We start from the raw sequence: 22838 nt of genomic DNA on the forward strand, positions 1-22838 counted from the left end.
CACCTAGTACAAGTTACACTCAATGAACTATTACAAAGTGAACACCCCTAAGGGCAGTGTGAGGATGTGCTTTAATCAGGGTGCAAGGGAAGGCTTCCTTTGGGGAGTGATACTTAAGTCTAGGCCTGAAGGGATAGGGGGACAGTTGGGCCCTGTGAGTTGCTGGGGGGAGAACAGTCTGGTGGAGGAACCTGTGAAGTTCAAAGGCCAGGAGGCTGGACCAAGCTAAGTTGTTTGAGGAACAGCCAGGTGGGGCTGGGGCAGAAGGAGCAGGGTTGACAGATGGGGCCAGATAACAGGGGACCTTTGAGCCATTATTGAGAGTCTGATTTTACTGCAGGGGCTCCCAGATCCCAGGGTGAGATCCCAGGACACATAAGTAGTGGAGGGGGAAATTAGACAGGGAAAATAAAGTGGGGGGGGTGTTCTCCCAAAAATTACCCCTGTGGGCCACTGGATTCTGATCCTTTGGGAGGGTCCTGGGATACAGTGCAGGTCGTGCCTCAGACTATGAACTCCGTGTTTCTGGTCCAGGAAGCCAAAATAATATCCTCTAAACAGAAAGCCACAGTGAGCAGCCTTCACTTCAAGGTGAGTATGGATGGGTGTGTCCAATGGCATCTGCTATGGGAGGCCACGCAGGGCTTTGAGCTTGCTCTGTGTTCATTTTTGAAGGGTCACTCACACTGTTGCATGGAGGGTTGATGGCAGGGGGAGTCAGAAGGGTGAGGGGAGCTCTGCTTCTCTGCCTCCTTGCTTGAAGGGATTCTCAGCCCCTTCAGAATTTCTCAGCCCCAGGCAGCTGAGTCTAGGGTAGGCCTCACCAAACCCAGGAAAAGAAATTCTCAGTTAACCTCACTGAGAACTAACCCACTTCAGGCACAACCTAACGTGGGAGCCTTTGGTTTCTAGCAACTATCAAAGGCATTAACTAGGAACTTTGAACTCTTATTATTAAAACTGTGTACATTTAACTTCTGATCAGGCTTCCTGGCCCTCCATTCAACAAAGACATATTCAGTGCCTCCTTTAAAATATATCTCTGTTGAGCCCTGGCTGGTGTGGCTCAGTGGATTAAGCATCAGCCTGCAAACCAAAGAGTCACCAGTTCAATTCCCAGTCAGGGCACATACCTGGGTTGTGGGCCAGGTCCCGAGTTGGGAGCATGCAAGAGGCAACCATATATTGATGTTTCTCCCTCTCTCTTTCTCCCTCTCTTCCGCTCTCTAAATAAATAAAATCTTAAAAAAAAACAATGAAATATATCTCTGTTGAGAAAAAATTCACCATTTTGACCGTTTTGAAGTGTGCAGTTCAGTGGGGTTTAATATATTCACAGGGACCAGCAACCATCCTCTTTAATTCCAGAACATTGTCATCACTCCAAAAAGAAACTCCATACCTCTAAATTTCTGCCTCCCCCCCAGACTCTGGCCACCACCTAGCTGCTTTCTGTCTTCACAGATGTGTCTAGTCTGGACATTTCATATGAATGGAATCATACAATATGTGGCCTTTTGTGTCTAGTTCTTTGATCAGCATGATACTTTCAAGGTTCACCCATGCTGTGGTGTGATCAGTTCTTCACTTTTTACAGCTGAGTAATATTCCACCATGTAAATGAATTGTGTCCTATTTATCTATTCACTGCTGATCGATGTTGAAGCTGTTTGCCCTCAGCACCTTCCTTTAAACTTGTAAATGTAATAAAGTGCCGTGACTTTGTAGAAACCATGGGGATGGTTGGGATCCCTTTGCAGGACATCTTACTTGGTCCAAGGATCAGAAGGGACCTCTCAGGAGAAGGGACAATTCAGATAAAACCTGAAGGGTGAGCAGGAGTTATCAGGGAAAGAGTTGGGGAAAGGGGCCCCCCAGGAAGCAAGGAAGAAAGCGGGGACAGTTCAAGCAAAGGGGGAGGGGAGAGAGCTTGCCCCTGGTGCCATTGGGAAGCAGAAGGGGTTGGTGTGGCTGGAGCGAGGTGAGGAGTCAGGGGCCAGGGCTCAGTGGCTCTGCTGTGATGTGCAAGAGTCTCGACTTTAACCTGAGGAAAAGGGAGTAGCGAGAGGGTGACATGAAAAGTCGTGAATCTTGAAACCATATTGGGACTGAGGGATATTCCAGGAACTTTCAGGACTTTGAGTGTTAGAAGTATGGCCATCCAAGTCAAACCCAATGGTTAGTCAACTCCCAGTAACCGTGGGGAGCACAAACTAGAGTTTAAATATGGGAAGCCTAGGGCCTCTTTGCTTTGGGCTGTAATTCTCATGACTCTGGGCCACGCTCCCTCTGAAGACTCTAGGGGAGGATCCTTCCTTACCTCTCCCAGCTCTTGGTGGCTTCAGGTGGTGCTTGGCTCATGGTCTCACCCCTCCAACCTCTGCCTCTGTCTTCACGTGGCCTTCTCCCTGTGTGTGTATGTGTCTTGTCCTCTGTCTCTTATAAGGACACTAGTCATCGGATTTAGGGCCTACCCAGTTAATCTACAATGATCATCTCCAGATCCTTAATTATATCTTCAAAGATTATTTTTTCAAATAAGATTACATTTCTAGTTTCTGGGGATTAGAACATGAGCATATGTTGCAGGGGGCACTACTCAACCCACTGTCTGGCATTACATGTTGACTGGTTTGCAGCCTGTTGGCACCCACTAGGAGGTAAGACACAGAGTGAAGATAGAGTCTGTTGTGTGCAGGAGTCTATCTCCAATGCCACATAGCAGGTGCTTAAAAATATTTGCTGAATGAATGCAAGTGGCTTACCCTCTTAAACTGCAATTTTTCATCTATAAAATGATTATAATATAAAATGATTACATTATTCCACAGCCATTAAAAAAACAAAATTAAGGATTTATGTAAAGAGTCATAACTTGATACTAAGTCCTAAAATTAAATACATATATATATATATATATATGTATGCGTATGTGTATGAAATATGCCCTTTGTATACCATAGCCCCTCTTAAAAGAACGCCTTCAAATATCAACCTTATAATTTGTGAGGTCAGAGAAGGAAAACTCTGATTCCAAAAAACCTCCGCTGCCTTGCGGCATACCTCTTCAGGGGAAAGGCTAAGGGAGTAAACCCCGACAGAAAATCCGGAGCCGGAGTCCCTAAGGCGGTTTGACGTTGTAGTCAACACCGGCAACTCCTGCGGGGCACCTGAAGTCAAGCTGTATTGACTCCGTCTTTCCCTTGGATCCTTCAGCTGCGAAGAGAGGGGGGGTCTGCTGCATGGGCAACAGCAGACCCTCCATATCACCCTGCCCAGGCTCTGTAGCTTCAGCTCCACTGGAGAGGACACTCCAGCGTCATCGCAAGATGTCGATTCAACACGGGAGGAGACAGATACCGTGTCACTCCCGAGTTGGACTGCACAGCCATTCTCGGCGGTGCAGATAGACTCTTAAGAAGCTACACCATCGTCTCTCGAGGCTCTGTAGCTTCAGCTTCACTGGAGAGGACACTCCAGCGTCATCGCAAGATGTCGATTCAACACGGGAGGAGACAGATACCGTGTCACTCCCGAGTCGGACTGCACAACCATTCTCGGCGGTGCAGATAGACTCTTAAGAAGCTACACCATCGTCTCTCGAGACGGACGGCTGCCGACAACGACAACAATTTGTGAGGTTTATTACCAAATAAATTTCAGGTGCCTTGGCATTGGATTGAGGCTCCCGACAGGGTGTATTGTTGGGAGCTAATTTATGGGAAATGAAAAAAACACTATTTTTCTGTAGAGAGTGAATGGGAGTTGGAAAGCATGACCTCATTGCTCCAGATGCTCAGAGCAGATATTCAAGAAAGGCTGGAGCTGGCTGCTGTGGCTCAGTGGATTGAGCATCGGCCTGTGAACCAAGAGCCGCTGGTTCGATTCCCAGTCAGGGCACATGACTAGGTTGCACATCAGGTCCCCAGTTGGGCGCGCGAGTGAGAGGCAACCACACAGTGATGTCTCTTTCTCCTTTCCCCTCTCTCTAAAAACAAACAAACAAACAAATTAATTAATTAATTTTTTTTAAAAAAAAGAAAGGCTGGATACTTTTAGCTGAGTCCCACCCTTGACTCTCGGTGCTGGCCAGGGCCTCAGGATCACTCTGAGCTGAAAACCTCAGAAAGTTTTCCAGCAAACTGTCTTGTCTGGATTGATTCTTTGAGCACAGACTCTAAAACTCAGCAGGTTGAAGGCAGGAAGAAAACTCTCAAAGGAAAAACAATCTTGAAGTCAGTGTAAGGACCATGGGTTTCAAACACAGCGAAAGAGCTAAGAAATGATGTTGAAACAAATATAAACAGCAGGGTGTAATGCTGGGGGGAGAGTGGGGAGCACACAACAAAAAGACTCAACATAGTAATATGTGTGGTTAGATTAAATTAATGAAAATAGAAAAAGAAGCAAAAGTTATAAAAAGAAAGAAGAAAATCACAAACAAAATTCCTTTACATCTGTAAGAGGAAATCAAAAGAGATGCTGTAAAGATTTGCCTCTATTTTTGAAATGCTTTCAGATCATTCCTGGTAAAGTTTTCAATGGGATGTTTATTCTGAATTCAAAGTAAAAGACAACAGTAAGTAACATCAAATATCTCAAAAAACATGGAAATAAAACATGAATGAGGATGATAGAAGTCAGCCTAATGTTAACAACTATAAGAACATAGACACAGTACATTTTTCTATTATAAGCTAATAATCTCAAATTAAATAAAAACAAATTTCAATGACCTGCTGTTTATGAGAGAAATGTGTTTAATAAATATTTTTGTCTACTATGCCAGACACTGGTGGACACAATGATGAAGAGTTCCTGCCCTCACAGAGCTTACAGTCTGGTGGAAAATGAAACAAGACAGCCAAAAACAAGATCAAGTACAGATCACACAGATTTAAGACATGGGGAAGAAACAGTGGCAATATTAACTTTACAAAGCAGAATTTAGGTAACACATTTTAATGAGATGCAGATTGGCATTAAATAGTTACAAAAGTTAAAACAAACAGGTAACTCATATGCACTAACCAATGAATAAGCATAATACAAAAAGCAAAAATTCAGATGTACAAAGAAAAAAATGGACAGGAAAGCAATTAGACTGGGAAGTGTTAAATTCTTCATTATCTTCTTGTGTTAGATCAAGTAGACAAAAATAAAGACAAACTATATATCTAAAAGTATAAACTGGTACAGAACTAATTTACAAAAAAAGAGTACAGCTTAGTAATTCCCTTATGAAGTATATACCAACTTCTCTAGTGCCATTGGAATATTTACAAAAATCGCATACAAACCAAACACAAAGTCTTAATAAATTAAGAAAACTTAGTAGACATGTGTTCAGGCTACATTTTCTGATCACAATGCAACAAAAACAAAAATTAAATAAACTGAAGCCTAAGGGTACCCATTCACCTGCTTCCAGTCACATAGCGTATCTCTTCGACTGCTTTCTCTGTGGTCTCCTCCATTTTTTCTTTTCCATCCCAACAAGTCCAGGTGTTACACAATATTCACTACACAGAGTCCTGAATACCCTGGGCATTCTCAAACCTGATCCATGAATTCCAGCCTTGAGTTGGAGCATGGGCCATGGCAATCAGATCCACGAGGCTGGGCTTTCGAGAACAAGGCATTTGACCAACACATCAGTCCCTGTATGTGTTGCACCACCTGAAAAAAGGATACCTGATTAACACCCTTGGGAAAGCGTGAAGTTCTCTGCCAACAGGCCTTTTTCTTCCCTGGATCTGACACTATCTTAAAATAAAGAATCCAGTTGGGAAGAACCTGAGATATAACTGAGCCAAGTTACTATGTCTTCTTTTAAACTAATAATGTGATTTCCCAAGGACCTGCTAATGTCAGGTACTGCTAGCTACTCTACCTGTGTAAACATTAGCTCAGATCTGTATACAGCAAGACTGGGAGGTCGTGCTGGCTACTGTCCCTTTGCTCCTGCAGACCTCTCTCCACTCTCCTCCCTTCTTTGAGTCTTTGGTCCAGGAGGCTGCACCTATGGCTCCCTTTCAGAGCCATTTCCCCGACTAAGTTCTCAGCTCCGCACAGCCACCTCCTCCAAGTAACTGCTTTCTCTTCTTGCTTTCCAGGCCTTGGGTGGTAGCATTGTTTAACTGTAGCTAATTTTGGGAAATTGCACAGTCCCTCTGGTTTCTCTACACCCTGCCCACACCTTTGTAAATAGTCTGTTTATCAAACTCCCCCCAAGTCACTCAGTTTGAGGGTGCCATCTGTTTTCTCCTGGGATCATGACAAGGTAAGGGGTGTCATCCCCATTTCACGGATGAGTAAACTGAAGTGGAGAGAGGCGAAGAAATTTGCCCAAGGTCACACATCTGAAAGGGACAAGCCTGAGGTTCAAATCTGAACTAACTCACATCAGTTTCCCTTTTTCCATTATTCTCCGGCCTTTGTTGACATGGGTAGAACCTGGTAGGCTCTTTAGTTTCTGTAAAGAGGGAAGAGGCAGGATAAACAAGAAGGGCCACCAGAACTTCCCATTAGGTTGAATGGGACTGAGGGGGCCACACCTTGCAGTTGAAATTGGTGGCAAATATTTGCTCAAAAGGGGCAGTATAATTTAATGGATGGATACACATGCCATGTCCTATAGTGAGTCCTTAAGTAACCCCATTCTATAGATGAGAAAACTGAAGTACAGAGGAGTAGCACAGCCTTCCCCAAAGCCACCTCCCTACTACGTGGTGGGTCTTGTTATGGATTCTACTCCCATATGAAGCCAAAGCCCTTACACTTTTCATTACATCCCCTTGGAGGCTGGACACCACCTCCACCACACATTCACTCACATCCTTTGGGAGACATTTGAGCCTAGCAGCTTCCCTGTGATGATGATGATACCGCCAGTACAGCCATGCCCTGGGCCCTTCCTATGCAACACTGTCCATTAAGTCCTCTCCATCTTACTACGAGGGAGGCACTACTGTGGTGACCATTTTACAGAGTAAATTAAGACTCTGAAAATGTAAGAAGCCAACCCAAGGTCCCGCAATTGGCAAGTGCAGAAAACCATTCTGCAGATGAGAATAAAGGGCTCAGAGATCACCCAAGAGTACACAGAGCACAAAGGCTGGGGTGGGGGCCTCAAGCTCCCCTCCCGTTCCTGAGTTTCACTCCCAAGGCCCTCCGTGGAGGTGAGGTCTTGGCCTTCTTCCATTATAGACTAGGGAGCCGCTGCTCAGAGAGGCCACGTGGCTCGTCCAGGGGCCACAGCAACGGAAGGAATCTGACTCAGCTCCTGTCCACCGTTCTCCCAGCGCCTTGGGGTTAACCACCCGGATCCCCAGAAGAATCACCTGGGCACTTGTTAAAGTCCCACTTTCTAGCCCTCTCCAGACCCAAGGACTCAAGGCAGGGAGGCGTTTGCTTGCTCTCCTCCTCCCCATCCCCCCTCCAGGTAACTCTCATGATCTGGCAAGTTCGGGAAACAGCCCGCGCTCTGAGGCGCAGCTGCAGCTCCCCAGGCCACTGCTCTCCTGAGGGTCCCCGGGGAACTCGCGGGGCGGGGCGGGGCGGGGCCAGGTGCGCCGAGGGCAGTCGGGTTCTCATCCCGCCCCAGGGGCGGGGCCTCACCTGCGGCGGCCAGGTAGGCGGCTCCCTGGTAACCTGGCCCTGGCCCAGGAGGCTTGGGAGCGCGCAGCCAGGCCCATCCTCGACAAGGATCAAGACACGCACGCTGGGGCGGCCGCCGGCGGGAGCCGAGGCTGAGCGAGGGGCCTCCAGCCGCTCACCATGGTCGAGACACGCTTCTCCAAGTTCTTGCAGAAACTCGGCTTCTCGGGCGCGGGCCATCAGTACGAGCCCCTGGAGAGGGGCGAGTTGGAAACCTCGGTGAGTCTGGCCCACCGGGCGCGGGGCGTGGGGGCCCGACCCTCCACGCTACTCCACCCACCCCAAGATCCAGACCGCGCGCGGCGGGCTGCGCTCCTCCAGTCCGCACTCCTCCCCCTGATTCTAGAGAGAAGCTGTCTTCGTAGCCACTCCAGCTCGCTCGTGTTTCTGCCCTGGGCCGGGCGCTCTCGCCACTTAATCCTCCGCCTCCAGCCCATTTTGCTGATGCGAAACTGAGGGCGAGGCCCTCGCCGAGTTTCTCAGTTGGTTAGAGTCATTCTGATACGCCAACGTGTTGGGTTCGATCTGCAATCAGGGCATATAAAGAGAAAGCAACTAATGAATGCATACACAGTGAAACAGCAAAATCGACGCCCCTGTCTCTTTAAAATCAATGAAGATAGATAGATAGATAGATAGAATAAAATATATTTTTTTAAACCCATGTCTCCAGCGGCCTCTTTAAAAACCACTCGGGTTTGTATGTTGACTTTGCAACCTCCAGGTGACCCTCGAGGGTAAACCAACAGGAATCTCAGGGAGGGGAGTTTTTACCAGCTGGCAAACTGTGACAAAGCTGTCCCCAGAAAGCCCTTCCACTTGGAGAAGCCAGAGGTGACAGCGGTGCCTGGAGACCTTACAACTTTCTCCTTCGCTTATACACACAACTCCCAGCCTGACGCAAGAGCAGAGGGCACTGAATTTCTGCAAAAGCATCTCTGGGACATTGCAGTTTCTTTGTTTTGAGCTTAACCAGTCATTCAAAAACAGAATTCCTCTAGAGGTGCTCAGGAGAATGCAACACTGCCTTTTGACTTTTTAAAAAACTCCTCACTAGAGGATATGTTTATTGATTTTAGAGAGAGGGGAAGGGAGCGGGGGCGGGGGGGTGGGGAGAGAAAACACAAACAGAGAATCATCGATCAGTTGCCTTCCGTACACTCCTGACTGGGGATGGAACCTGAAACCTTTTGGTGTACAGGACGATGCTCCAACCAGCTGAGCCACCCAACCAGAGCTAAATTTACCTTTTAAATGAAAAAAATCAGCTGGAAAAACTTGATTTCAAGTATTTAATTTTCCTCCCAAAGAATGACAATAGTCAAAACCTTTTGGTTGTGGTATTCCTAAATATTTATGCATTTTAGCATGTGAATTCTGGCACTAGGGTGATAGACCACAGGATTGTGTAACTAGCTGTTCTCAAATCTCTATCTTTCTGAAGCGATGTGTAGGTTAAACATGGATCGGATATAGAGTTTCATTATTTTACCAAAATCCATTTCTCTTCTTCTGTGCCATACAGTGCATTTTGCTAAAGGAGCTTGAAGTTAGTTTGCCAACACGGTTGCCTTTTCTACATTCTTTTCTTTTTTTTTACTTTCATTGTTTGATTTTTGCATTAAGCTGGGTATTTTTCAGACCCTCCTGATGTGTAGTTGGTTATGATCAGATTTTATGAGATGTCTAGGTCCCCCCAGGTATCATCCAGGTGTGCCAGGTAGAAAATGACATGAATAGAGATACTGGTTGAGTTTGATCTCTGCACCAAAGTGAACTTGATTCCTCCAAAGCTTTTAAGAGGCCTCTCAAGGGTGGGACAGGTCTTGAGCTGCCTGTAGATATGGAGGGGACAGGGGCTCACCCACCTGGTTGTGGACCTGTGTTCTCAGCTGCACCCTAAACGGGTGTGTAACAACTTGCAGTGTAGTGTGACGGGCATACTGGCGGCCCAGGCAGCCAACCACAAAGGCAGGCTGAGAAACACAGTGTCCTGTCTCTAAAGGTGGCCTTGTGCAAACCCAGGAAATTACAATAAAGGTAATGGGGAGTGTAATGAGGGAGGGAGGCCAAGGTAGGTGAGGCCACCTGTTTACTGTCAGCTCAGAACATAGCCTGAACAGCCCCTTTGCTCTCACACTTACACCCGCCAATTTGAACTTCTTTTTCTCTCAAGAAAACTTGAAAACGAAGCCAAGTTTGCTACAGCAATTGTTTCCACCGTAGTCCTAACTCTGGCATGAGCACATGTTGTATGGGGCGTCCTGGGCAGTCTCTGAACCTCCCAACCACTTTGCCGAGTCACCCCAATTATAATAGTAGTTATTGTTGAGAGCCTGCTGTGTCTCCTCCTGGGTCTCTTTGGTTCAAAAGAAGCTTTTGTTGTTTAAGATCCAGTGGTCTCAGTCTCAGGTATGATGGAGAATAAAGAGCAGAGTGACTGCATAGGGGACAGGTGGTTGAGTCGAGGATGAAGGTGCACCCAGAGTTAGAAGTGTCGGAGGCTGGAACGAACTAAGCACAGTTCTCATGGCTCCAAAGACACCTCGTTCTGGCTGTGTTTCCAGTGTACTGAAAAGAAAGGTTTAGGAGAAACCCCCTTAATTACTGGGAAAAAAAAGCTTCTCTCTGCTGACCTGATTGTTGGGTAAGGAGAACGTTGGACCAGAAATTCCTGCTTCCAGGAGGACTCTGGGGAAGTTATCGCTGACCCTCAGGCTCCCATCGCTTAGCTGAGACTGCACAGCTCCACCCTGCACTATCTTCCTGGGGCTCTGCAGGGTGAAGACTGGATTCCAATAGACTCTGTAATGGAAGCGGGGAGGATGGGTTTGCAAGCTCACTCTTGGGGTTGTTCGCAGGTCTCTGACCCTGGCTATGTGGTCCTCCCCACAGGGATGCATCCCTAAGGATGAAGGGTTGAGCCTGTTCTCAAGGGGTGGGACTTACAAGAATGTATACAGGCAGGCAGGGATGGCTGGGGGCTGTCTTAGAGGCTGCCCACCACAGTGGTAGGACAAATAGTTTCTTAAACGAGATCATTCACATAAAAACAAGAACCACATCTGCCACATAGACTGCTCCAGAGCTATCTATTTTCGCTAGTGTTTTATTAGTCTTGAGTTCTAGTCTTTATTTAGACTCTTTTTGATTAGATTTTGATAATGCTTGTACTGAAAATGTCTAATTACATGTACATGTTCAAAATGGCATTTCAGTATCCCAAGAATTTGTTTGCTAGTTTAGTTTATGACAAGCAGCCTCCTACTTAAGGACAGCTGCCAGCAAGCAACCTGTGAACACCCATCTGAAAGGCTGTCAGTGGCTAACTGTAGAACCGGCTGGTTCACTTGAAGATAAGGTGAGCGTGGGGCATTGTGGAAGGACTGTTTCTTCACTTGGTCTTGATTACCATACTTGGTGCTCATCAGCTGTGGCAATTAGCTATGTACAAAGATTGGATTCACATGAAGTCCCGCTAGCAATGCAATGATGACACTTCTCAATGGTTTGACGTTTAGAGTTGACTCACTGACACCTCAGCCATGCAGTGCATGATGACTCCATTGTTTTTCTCTCTGAGCCACTGAGAAACTCATCCCTTCAGTGTGTTTCTTGTCACCAATGCATTGTGACTGTCCATCAAATACCAGCATATTGACATTTCAGCAACAGTTTCACCTTCACTGAATTATGCTCATATTAGTTGTTTTTTAAAAACATCTCCTATCTTTTATGAACCAGGAACTACACATATTTTTTTCCTTCCATTTCTTTTTCCTTTCTAAACTTGTCATACTTTTTCTCATAAACACAAAACAAATTTGTACAACATGAAATCCTCCTTCACCCCCGCCCCCTCCACTTGGCTCCCGCTTTCCTCTTCGGTGTGTGTGTTGAGGGGGGTAGGCACTGTTTGCATGTAATCAGTTGGCAGTAATCAGATTACTGTTTGCATGGGCTGTCTTGGCCCCTTTTTCAATGCAGCCCTAGAAAGGCAGTGGTTAGGAGCATTAGAGTCTGTGATATCGGCCCCCTGGACGCACACTTGTCAGCAGTCAGCCCTGGAGCAAATTGCTCAGTTTGCCATGTCTCTGTTTTTCCTTCGGTACAGCGAGGTCATACTGCACACATGTCAGAGAACTGTTGTGGAGTAGAATGATGGGATAAAGCATTTCAGGCAGCACCTGATCACAGTAATTATTATTCACATCCAGCTCTGTATGTTTTTAAAAACACACATAGAGCCATTCCTGCAGTATATACAAGTTAGGAGCAGTTTCCTTGCTGTGTAGGCATTTTTATTTAACTCGCCCCCTATCGATGGACATTTAGACGGTTTCCTATTTTAATGATTAGAACAACGTTCCAGTGAACATCTGTGGAGGCACCATGTTATTTTGAATCCTTACAAACATGCCTGCAGAAATCTGGGGCTTAGAGAGTGCAGTAACTTGTCCAGGGTCACATCACTCTCCCGGGAATCGGATCCGGGGCTGCCTGAATTCTATGCTGGAGTTTTCTCTACACCTACTGGCCAGGTTTCTTCTATCAAGTTGCTGTTTTCCCCATTGTAATTAACAAGCATTTCATGGAGAGACACGCTGAGGCTGTGTCACTAGCATATTTCCTCTCCAGACCATTTTCCCTCTTTGGTTTTAGCATCCGTTGATGAACCTTGACCGAGTCGATTACTTTTACAATGTCTGCTAAACAGTAGTGTTCTGATCTATTATCCCTCCCTCGTTTATGACCTGGTGTTCGGTGTAAGGAAGAGCTACTCCTTTCTTCTGCTTATTTGGTCATTTATGTGTTCATTCATGTATCATTGTGAAGTCATGGATTCCTCATTTATTAAGATGTGGAAATTGGTCCCTATCTTTTATTTTCATGCTCACGTTGTCCCATATTTGACCAACAGGAGCCCCTTCATGGTGACATCTCTGAATTCTGGACCTTTTTTTCATCCTTCTTTGAGCACATCCCTACTTCCTGGCATTAAGAGGAATCCCAGGCTTGTTTGGTACCTTCCCCAGTTCAGCCATTTCTCCCAGGATTTTTGACTCTTTTTACTGAGAGAATGGGATTGAGAACCAGATTTGGAGCGAGGTGTGCTCATGCTATTGGGGTGTTGCAGCTTCTGAGCCCTCTTGGAGGAGATGTGTGTGTGCGCATATGTGCGTGTGCGTGTGTAAAACCATGGATTCCAATCCAGTATATTCCACAGGGTCAGTGCCAGCTCCTTCTGTTTTGTAACTCCCTTCCCCAACAGTGAGAAGCGCAGTGCCCATTGTCCTCGTCATATTCACTTATCGCACAATCTCCCTGTACGTAACCAGTCTCCTCACCTTGCCAACCAACTGTTGGCTCCTGGTTGAACTGGCCACCACCTCGCCTGGCCGTGTCCTCACTTGGCCCCTGACTGCACTGGCCACCTGTAAACAAGATGCACATTCTGGGTGTCTCATTTTGTTCTACTGTAGGTCTTTGCTGCCTGGGGGCACACCGCCATTACACACACACACACACACACACACACTCATCACAAACAGTACCAAGATATAATTTCGAGAACTGGGAAACATCTCTGAAACCCATCCTGACCTGAGGCTGGAATGGAAGAAGCCCTGCCTGCCTCAGCAAGCCTCAGTATGGGGCTCCTTATTCCCATTTTACAGAGGAAGAAACAGACACAGAGAGAAGTTGGGGGAGTTGCTGAGTCACACAACTGGTAGCCAGGATAACTAGAAAGAGAGCCCAGATTAGTGAGATGTGGGCCTGGTGGTAGTCCCGCCCCCTAGTCTGCTGCATTTAGAGGGTTTACCCTGCTAACATTAAAAGGTGCTGCACAGGCCCTTGAGTTCATTTGTGATACTCTTGGCCAGGCTCTGAGCCTCCTGTCTTCTGTGCTCCACAGAGCTCAGAGCCGCCTCCTTTTGGCTCCTCTGGGTGCAGCCTTTACCCACTCTGTGCCCTGCCCGGGGCTTTTCCTCTCTCCACCCTCCTGAGTTAACATCTGCTCCTCTGCTCTTTCATTTTCTGAGCATCCCTGTTACTAGGAAGCCCCCTACCCTCCTGCACTGGCTCTGCTCCCAGGTTTCATCAGCACTGGTTTTTCCCTCTTTGAATCATCAATTCTTACTGTGGTTTAAGGTTCAGAAAAGTACAAAAGGGTGTCTAGTCAGAGTCTCTCACCACCTCTGTCTTCCAGGCCCTGTTTGAGGTGTGCTTATAAACAAGCAAATATGTATTCTTCTCCTTTTTGCTTTACAGAAGGCTAATGTGTTACAATATTGTGCACCTTTTCCTTTTTTCTTCCCAGTCTATTGCTAGTGGTACCACCCCTTGGCAGTGTCTACTATAACTAAAGGAGTGTATACCTGTGACCCAGCAGTTCCACTTTTGGGTATGTGCCCAGGATAACTGAGGGCTTATATCTGCTCAGAGACTATTCAGAGCAATGTTATGTATAATGGGCCAAACTAGACACAAATTAAGTGCCCAACAACATGCAAATAGTTAAATAAATTAGGGAATATCCCTGCAATGGAATATTTGAATTACTACATAGCAACAAAAGAGATTGAATTACAGTTATGGAACCATGTTCATGGAACAGCACAGATGAATCTCACTAAAATGACATTGAAAAAAAGAAGCCAGATGTAAGAGTACATAAGTATGGTTTCATTTGTATGTGGGTTCCAAAATAGGCAGAGCAAGTCCTTGTTGGTAGAAGTCCAAACGTTGGTCAGCTTTTGCAGGACTTCAGCCAGGACAGCGCACGAGGAAAACTTCCAGGGGCTGGAGAGGTTCAGTGTTGCATCCTGGGAGGGGTGGGGGTCGTCAGGTGTACGCATGTGCACAAAGGCACCAGGTACACACGGCTGGTGCACATGACTATGTAAGTTATGCTTCAGTATATAGTTAATGTTTTCCATATAGGGAAATGATCATAAAAATCTTTCATGATCTTTTTTTTTTTTTTAAGATATGAATAAGTTTATTTTCATGGCCCTTGATATCTGCTGAAGTGTGGAGCCAGGCCCCGTCGATAGGGCTTTGTGGTGGCTTGTGCCTGTCTGCCCCCTGAGGTCCTGTGTATGTGTCCAGAAGACTCAGCTTCTGGAGATGCTGAAGGGGCGTTTAGAAGGGTATTCTCCTAGGGAGAGTGAGAGCAATGTGGGGCCCGGGCGGATGGCGTCAAATACACTGATTTGTCTTTTGGTGTATCCTGTTCTGGCTTCAGAGAAGTAAGATAGTTGCTAAAGAGATTGGTGCCATTGTGTATAGTTTCTGTATCTTGAACTCTCTCGTGTCAGAGATCTTGTTCCTGGTCTTATTTCTGTTCTAAATGCTCATCACATTCTTTTTTCCCCCTCTGAACATGGAATCTAGGTCTTTGATTTTGAAACCAAATTTGGACTCTTGACCCTTGTGCTGATATTGGCCCACCTGGATCATCCAGAATCATCTCCCCCCAACACACACAAAATCCCCAACTAAATCATATATTCAAAGTCCTTTTGCCATGTAAAGTCACATATTCATGGGTTCTGGGGATTAGGATGTGGAAGTTATTTGGGAACATTATTCAAGTTCTGCTTATCTCCTACACTCACCATCCTCTCCCTCTTCTCTGCTTGGAAGACTCAGAAAGTCATATTTTGCTGTCTGTTTCCTTCATCTGCGCAACACACAAAACACACGATGACATTTTCTCATGTTTTTATAGAGCAGTGACTGGAGATGCTGGCTGGGGAGCCATCCGGTTTAGCATTTCTTCACCTGTAGGATGGGGGTAAAAACCGTGTCCACCTGAAAGGGCTGCTGTAGTGACTAAATGAGATCGTACAGGTCAAATGCTGGGCAGGATGTCTGATAGCGAATATCTGCTGTATCACTCGTATTGATTACTGTAGGTAGGGTTGTATTGTTTTATCGCCATTATGATGTTAGCCTTTCTTGGATACCCCTTCATTGTCCATTTCCTTCCCTTGACTTTCCAACTTCTAGAAAGATTTGGGGACACCTGCTGCCCCGGGCCTCACCCTCACTCCTCCTCCAGGAAGCAGAAGGACCTTCCTTCCCTGCTTGGACTCCCATGGCTCTCCCGGGACCCCGGGCACTCCCCGCCTAGTGCTTGGCCTGTTGGCCATGGGCTTCTCCGCCTTTCAGCATGGTGGCCCCTTGAGACAGGACTCCATGGGGGTGCTGTTTGAATGCATCTCCCAGCCAGGTGTCCTCAGCTTAGCTCTGACTGCGTATTAAAATCACCTGGGGCTTTTAGGCATCCTGATGGCCAGGCCCCACTCCTCAGTAGGCCTGGGGACAAGCCATGGCAGGTGTATTTCTATAAGATCCCAGTGGTTCTCCAGCTTTGCAGCCCCTTTCAGGAGGAGAAAACCGAAGCAGCCAAGGTGAGGTTTTGGACAAATATGTTGAAGAAATAACTGTTTGTGTCAGTCATTAAACACGGAAGCAATCATTGGGATCTAAGTCAGTATTTGAAATGAACTGACTCTCTGAGCCGGATGAAAGGGCAGAGGAAGCTCAGTTCTGGCTCAGGTAGTCTGCTCCGCCCCCAGCTGCCACCTGCTCGCTTGCCGAGCCAGCTCATCTCTCAGCGATGCCATGTTTGCCCCGTGCGGTTCCCTCCGGAAGCCTCCACTAGGTTAAATGTTGGCACTGAGCTCTTTGCTTGGTGAAAACACCCTAAGACGTCCCCGTTCCATGCTGTTTCCTTGGGGATCAGGAAGGCCCGCTCACCATCACCTGCCCTGGGATGCTGGTGTGTGTCTGTCTGCCGTGGGCCAGCCTTGCTTTGGGGGTCACAAAGTAGGCACAAAAGGTCACATACTGTGTGATTCCATGTGAAATATACAGAGTCGGTAAATCTGTAGAGACAGACAGCAGATTGGTGGTCACCAGAAGCTGGGGGTGGGGGGAGGAACGGGAGTGACTAATAATGGGGATGGGGTCTCCTTTTGGGGTGATGGGAGTGTCTTAGAACTAGATACAGGCGGCAGTTGGACAACACTGGGAATGTGCTAAATGTCACTGAACTCTTTAAAATGATTAATTTTACATTATGTGGATCTCACCTTAATTTAAAAAACACTTTAAGAAAAGGAGACACAAAGGAGAAGGGAGGGGTGGCTCCCCCTGAATCAGGTTTGACAGGAAGTGAGAGTCACGGGTGCCCCAGGAGCAGCCGACTGCCACCCGGATGTCCTACTCTCGTTACCCACGGATCATGCTGTGATTCAAACCGGACAGACGTTTACAAGCTGTGTGCTCTTCAGGGAGTGAGAGAGCCACACCTGGGTGTCCTGAGCAGGTCGCCCACATGGCGGGAGGGGACAGAGGCCACGTGCTCAGTCCGCGTGGGTCCAAGGGCTCTGCTTTCTGAGAATGACAGCCTTGCAGTGAGACAGAGTGACACCTTGCTGGTGAGGTTCCAGGTCCTGGGCTGCGTCCCAGCCGCCCCGGGACACAGGAGGGAGAGCCCGGGAAGTGGGCTGGGAAGTGGGCTGAGAAGTGGGTGGGAGGCGAAAACTCAGAGGCGGCCTGTGTAGACGCCTTGTTTCCAAGCTACACTGTGGCAGATGGGAGGAGTGAGTGTGGCCGTCTCCAGTGTGTGAGCCGGACAGGAGGTTCTGTTTAAGGTGGCAAACCCTAAACAGCACTGAAGTGCTCGTGGGGAGAGAGTGGAGACCTGGGAGCCGGGGTGGCGGGCCCGGGGGTGGGGCGGGGCAGAGGTCAGAAGGGTCTGAGACCTCCAGGGAGTTCGAGGTTGTGGAGGCACTTCCTATCTGTAACCTGTCAATGGCCTAATTTTTCATTTTATTGAGGTGAAATTCACATAACATAAAATTAACCATTTTAAAATGACCAGTTCAAAGGCATCCGGGACATTCACAATGTTGTGTGACCACTACTTCTAGTGGAAACTCCAAGAGAGGGTTTCAGAACATTTTTGTCACCCCTAAAGGCACCCTCAGACCCATCAGCAGTCTCTCCCCATCCCCATCCCCCCTCCCCCAGGCATGGGGAGTTAGGACTTCAAGGTATGTGTTTTGAGAGGACACAGTTCAATTCGTAACGCAGCATGTATCAGCACTTCACTCCATCTTTGGCTGAATAATATTCCATTGTATGGATAGAGCACATTTTATTTATCCATGATTCATTGTTGGACATTTGAGCTGTTGTGCATGGTGCTGCTATGAACATCCATGAACATGTATTTATCTGAGTCCTAGTTTTCAGTTTTCTTGGTCACACACCTGGGAGTGCATAGGTGCCTTCCCACTTGGGGCTCAGGCTCCCCCCACGTTAGGAGTCTCCTCAGCCAGGCTCTCCCCCTCCAGGCTGCCTGTCCCTGCCCCTCCCCACCCAGCCACGCAGGTTCCCAGCACTTGGGCAGCCCTGTGCCTTTCAGGGCCCACGGGTTCCTGAGAAAGGGTGGGAACTCCTGCTGGTCTGGACCCACGCAGGCAGGAGACTGGGTTCTTTGATATTTTTGTTGTTGTTGTTCTGGATTTTTTTTTTTGTGGTAAAATACATACAACATTCACCATCTTAACAGTGTTTAGGTGTATGGTCCGGCAGCATTAAGTATATTCACAGTGTTGCACAGCCGTCTCCACCATCCGTATCCAGAACGTTTTCATTGTTCCTGACTGAAACTGTGTCCCCATTAAATATTAACCCCCCTTCCTCCTCCCCCAGCCCCCGGCAGCCACCATTCTTCTTTCTGACTCTATGAACTGGGTTATTCTAGACACCTCATTTAAGTGGAATCATGCAATATTTGTCCTTTTGTGACTGGCTTGTCTCACTCAGATACTTCCATATAGCATGTGTCAGAATTTCCTTCCTTTTTACAGCTGAATAATGTTCCAGTGTATGAATAGACCACCTTTTAAAAAAAATTATCTGTTGATGGACCTGCAAATTTTCCTACCTGTAGTTACAGCATTTATTAAAAACACATAGATTCAAGTATTTATGAATCTTTTAGACCCCCCTCATGGAATCCTTGACCTCCCAGAGAAACGCAGTCGCCAGCAAGACAAGGTCACAGAGAGAAGCTGTCTCCACCAGGGCTGGGGCCACCACACCCCCTGGGTCCCTCTGGTTCTTTAGGTTGCTGGCCCTTTGTGGAATATTTACTGAACACACCTGCTATATGTGAAGTATGTTTACAGAATTGGATTTTTTTATTATATATTTTATTTCTTCAAACCTCCCCAAAGACACACAGACTCTCCTCCCTGCTCACAGGGCTGGTCAGTGACAGCAGGATTTGAACCCGGTCTGTGCCATTCTAACCACTGTGCTCTTTCTCTTGCACTCTGCTGCTTCCTCTTCTTGAGTTTCCTAAACATAGTTGAACCACCCAAGCAATGTCACCTTCACTGCATTTCCAGCCAAGTGCCAGAGGCCTGGTCCCCACAGCAGGTATCGAACCAGCATTTCCTGGGAGCTCACAGTAGGTCTGGGCTACACCAAGCCATCGACATACATGCACTTGCTTGATTCTGCAAGAGTATGACCAGGTAGACACCATGGTCCCCATTTCACAGATGAGGAAAATACACTCACATCAGTTGTCACTTACCCAAGGTAACCCACTGGCCAGTGGACTGGACTGTCTCCTGGGCAACACTGACAATAAGGGTAAACTGAGGCTTGTGTGTGAGAGCATGTACCCAGTCCCCCATCCAGTGGAACTGACTGCGTGTGCTTTCCAATGGTGCCCTGAGCTCTGATTGACAAATGCTTGGGGAGCAGCCCTGGGTACCAGACACTGGCCCCAGCTTCCAGAGTAATAATCACTTGTCGGTGATGGTGTAGGTGACATCAAGGAGATGTCCAGGATGCACAGAGGGTAGAGCAGGCTGACTAATCTGGTCTGGGAAGATGTCAAGACTAATCTATCTATCTGAAAAGCAGTTCCTTACCCTCGGTACTACCGACACTTGTTCCAGATCATTCCTTGTTGTGGGGGGCTGTCCTGTGCATTGTAGGGTGCTTGGAAGCATGTCTGCCTCTACCCACCCTCACGCCCCAGTTATGAAAACCAAACTTGTCTCCAGACATTGTCCAAGCCTCCTGGAGGCAAAACTGCCCCTGGCTGAGAATCCCTGTCTTAGAGGATGATGTGGGAGCCATGAAAACGTACATGGGGCTCCTTCAGGGCCACTGGAGAAGCCCATTCCTAGGGGCACACGGGACTCCTCCAATAGACAGCACCACGTCTCCTGGGCTGTGCAGTGGGCTCTTAGCTGGATGCGCAGCTGCCCACATGGGACCAGGGCCCCGGAAAGGAGCGCATGGGGTCTGCTGGAGCTGTTTCTGAAGACTCAACAGTCTTCAGACTGTTGAGTTTTTCTCCTGAAAACAACTGGAATTTCTCCAAGTGTTTCAAGCATGGTGTGTATGTGTGTGTGTGTGTGTGTGTGAGAGAGAGAGAGAGAGAGAGAGAGAGAGAGAGAGAGAGCTGGGTGTGGGGGAGGAGACTGGATTTACACTTTGTAGGGTCACTTGGGGTGCTATACAAAAGGTGAATCGGCTGTGGTCAAGGCTGGAAAGAAATGAGAGAAACAAGACCATCCATGGGGTCAGGTCCTAAAACCCCAGGACACCTCTGTCTGTGGTGTGCACAAGAAGTGAGCACTTTATCTGCTATGATGGAACCAGCTCTTGGGGACAAAAGAAACTTTCTGTGTCGTGCTGTGAGGCACAATTTTCTTAAAAGTAAATCTTGTACAGTGACCGTAACCGTGACTCAAAGCTCATGACAATGGTGGAGCCTGTTGAATAACCTGTGTAATCACTGTTGTGCTTCCTGGTTGCCAGTGTAAGTGAGGAGCTCCCCCAGGAATGGATGTGGTTAGCAGAGCATTTCTAAGCAAGTTAGGCATTTGGGAGACCCCCTGTGTGTCTGTGTGTGTGTGTATTGGAGCAGAGTGAGCTGGCAAGAAGGAAAGGAGGAATTTGCCACCTCTGTTCCAGCTGAAGGAAGAGGGAAGAGATTAGCCAATTCTTTTCTCCCCTTCCTCCTTCCCAGAGCCCAACAACCTGGTGGGAAAAGAAAAGATGATTATCATGTCCTGGGTATAGGAATACTCAGAATAATTTGGCAAAAACACTTCATGTTTTCCTGATTCTGAGGTCTCCTCTGTGTCATAGCACCCCATGCCCTCCAGATGTTTCATATGGCTTCTTCCCAGGCCTGTCAGACACTCAGAACTCAGCTGGGTTCCCCTCTTTTCTTGGATTATTCCCAACGGCTCAGAGAACAGGCTGTGATACTACCTGTCACCATCAGGGGGCACCCTCTATAATATGCTGCATGCTTGATTGAGAATCCCAAAAGGTCAAGGTTCTAAATATGGAAACTGTTGCCCTGCTCTGTCAGCTTTGTAAGTTCCAATTCTGTTAAATAAGGTTGCTTTACAAACAGATACATCAATATTGGCCAACAACTGGAAACACCCAGTGTTCAGCATCATTACTTGCATATGTTCCACGACCCCCAGTGGATGCCTGAAGCCTCCGATAGTACCGAATCCTATATATACCTCATTTTCCCCTGTACATTCCACACCTTTCCACTTAAAGGAAGCACTTTATGACTTTTTCTTTTGGCATCTCCAATATGCCAGCATCACTACTCTTGTGCTTTGGGGCTACTATTAAGTAAAATAAGGGTTACTTGAACACAAGCACTATGATATAGGGACAGTCAACAGATAACCAAGACAGATATGTGACTAATGTGTGGGAAGTGTGTACAATTTGGATACACTGGACAAAGGGAAGATTCATGTCCCAGGAGGGCTGGAGTGGGCCAGTGTGAGATTTCAATACACTACTCAGAAGAATGAGCAATTTAAAACTCATAAATTGTTTATTTGGGGGAATTTTTATTTAATATTTTTATACCATGGTTGACTATGGGTAACTGAAACCATGGATAGACAAAACCATGGGTAGTGGTGGGGGGCTGCTTTGTTTGTTCAGTGGAATACTATGCAACCATGAAAATTAGCAAACCATTGCTAGTTGTAATATCCTGTGTGACTCTCACTAACAACACTGAATGAAAGAATCCAGATGTGAAACAGTATATATTATATGTCACCAGTTATATAAAGTTCAAACTCTGGCAAAACTACTCTATGACAGAGATCACGGTAGGCATATCTCTCCAGGTGGTTAGGTAGCATGCAGGAGCTTCTGGGGGCCAGTAATGTCATGTTCCTTTTTTTTTTTTATTAATTTGTTTGTTTGTTTATTTTATTTTTAGAGAGAGGGGAAAGGAGAAAGAGAGGGAGAGAAACATCACTGTTTGGTTGCCTCTCACTCGTGCCCCCAACTGGGGACCTCACGTGCAACCTAGTCAGGTGCCCTGGCTGGGAATTGAACCAGCGACACTTGGTTCGCAGGCCAACGCTCCATCCACTGAGCCACAGCAGCCAGGGCCAATGTCGTGTTCTTGATGTGGAGGCTGGTTATATGGATCAGTTTGTGAGAATTCGATCTGTATACTTAAGATATACACATTTTCTATGTGCCTGTTACATTTTTAAAAGACGCATCAGTACCAAACCTCAACTTGCTTAACAGCCATCTTGGTTTTTTTACAGCTTGATGAAGAATGTGAGTTGAAAGCCATCGAAAAAGAGAAGGCAGTGGTAGCTCTGCCACCCAAGGAGGCGAGCAAGTGCCACAGAGAGGATCTGGCCAAAGCGTTTTGTGTAAGAATTGAATTTGAATTTAATGCCTATTGTGGGAAAGTTTGTAGATGAAGCAGAGAGAAACACAGGGTCCTGAAAGCTGCTTTAGAATTCTGTGCTATAATACATTTTGTTATCTCGTTGAGAAAAATACTGCGGAAGCTGAACCATTCTGATGACCCATGTGAAATATTATCAACCTTGATGTCAATGGAGCGAACTCTCGTGAGGCCCTTCCCAGAGAACAGGCGCCCCCCCCAAACACTTGATTACGTGTTTCTCTTGATCAGACATAGAGAAGCGTAAGCCACGCGGGTACACACAGTAGCACAGGCGGAGGTGTGTCCAAAGCTCAAACGCTTAACTGTCTCCTATTCACACCCTTCATCCTTTGTCATCCACAGTGTCCCGGTTACAGAAACCAAGTTC

General features: G+C 47.0%; 1 protein-coding gene and 2 long non-coding RNA genes across 5 annotated transcripts in view; 2 read left to right on the top strand and 1 right to left on the bottom strand.

Moving 5' to 3' along the window:
• The first annotated feature begins 325 nt into the window (after nt 1-325).
• LOC149994302 (uncharacterized) lies at nt 326-5795 on the top strand. The gene is made up of 3 exons (XR_016507659.1): nt 326-358; nt 535-591; nt 4790-5795. It is a non-coding gene; the product is annotated as an uncharacterized LOC149994302 (long non-coding RNA).
• On the bottom strand, nt 3894-8218 carry LOC149994303 (uncharacterized). 3 transcript variants are annotated; one of them, XR_016507658.1, is made up of 3 exons: nt 7621-8168; nt 5422-5679; nt 3894-3988 (listed from the first exon to the last, which is right to left on the bottom strand). It is a non-coding gene; the product is annotated as an uncharacterized LOC149994303 (long non-coding RNA). The 3 variants fall into 3 exon arrangements; XR_016507657.1 differs by lacking the exon at nt 3894-3988 and having other exon boundaries at nt 4741-5661; nt 7621-8218; XR_016507656.1 differs by lacking the exon at nt 3894-3988 and having other exon boundaries at nt 4741-5679; nt 7621-8218.
• The window catches only part of ATP2C2 (ATPase secretory pathway Ca2+ transporting 2), a 58054-nt gene continuing 42862 nt past the window's right edge, over nt 7647-22838 (top strand). The window contains exons 1-2 of the mRNA XM_090259775.1: nt 7647-7878; nt 22320-22430. Coding sequence (XP_090115901.1) covers nt 7780-7878; nt 22320-22430 — 210 coding nt within the window. The 5' untranslated portion in view covers nt 7647-7779. The remainder of the gene's footprint in view (nt 7879-22319; nt 22431-22838) is intronic.

Source organism: Furipterus horrens, unplaced genomic scaffold, assembly GCF_987537825.1.
Source record: "Furipterus horrens unplaced genomic scaffold, mFurHor1.1.pri manual_scaffold_13, whole genome shotgun sequence".
Classification (NCBI taxonomy): Eukaryota; Metazoa; Chordata; class Mammalia; order Chiroptera; family Furipteridae; genus Furipterus; species Furipterus horrens.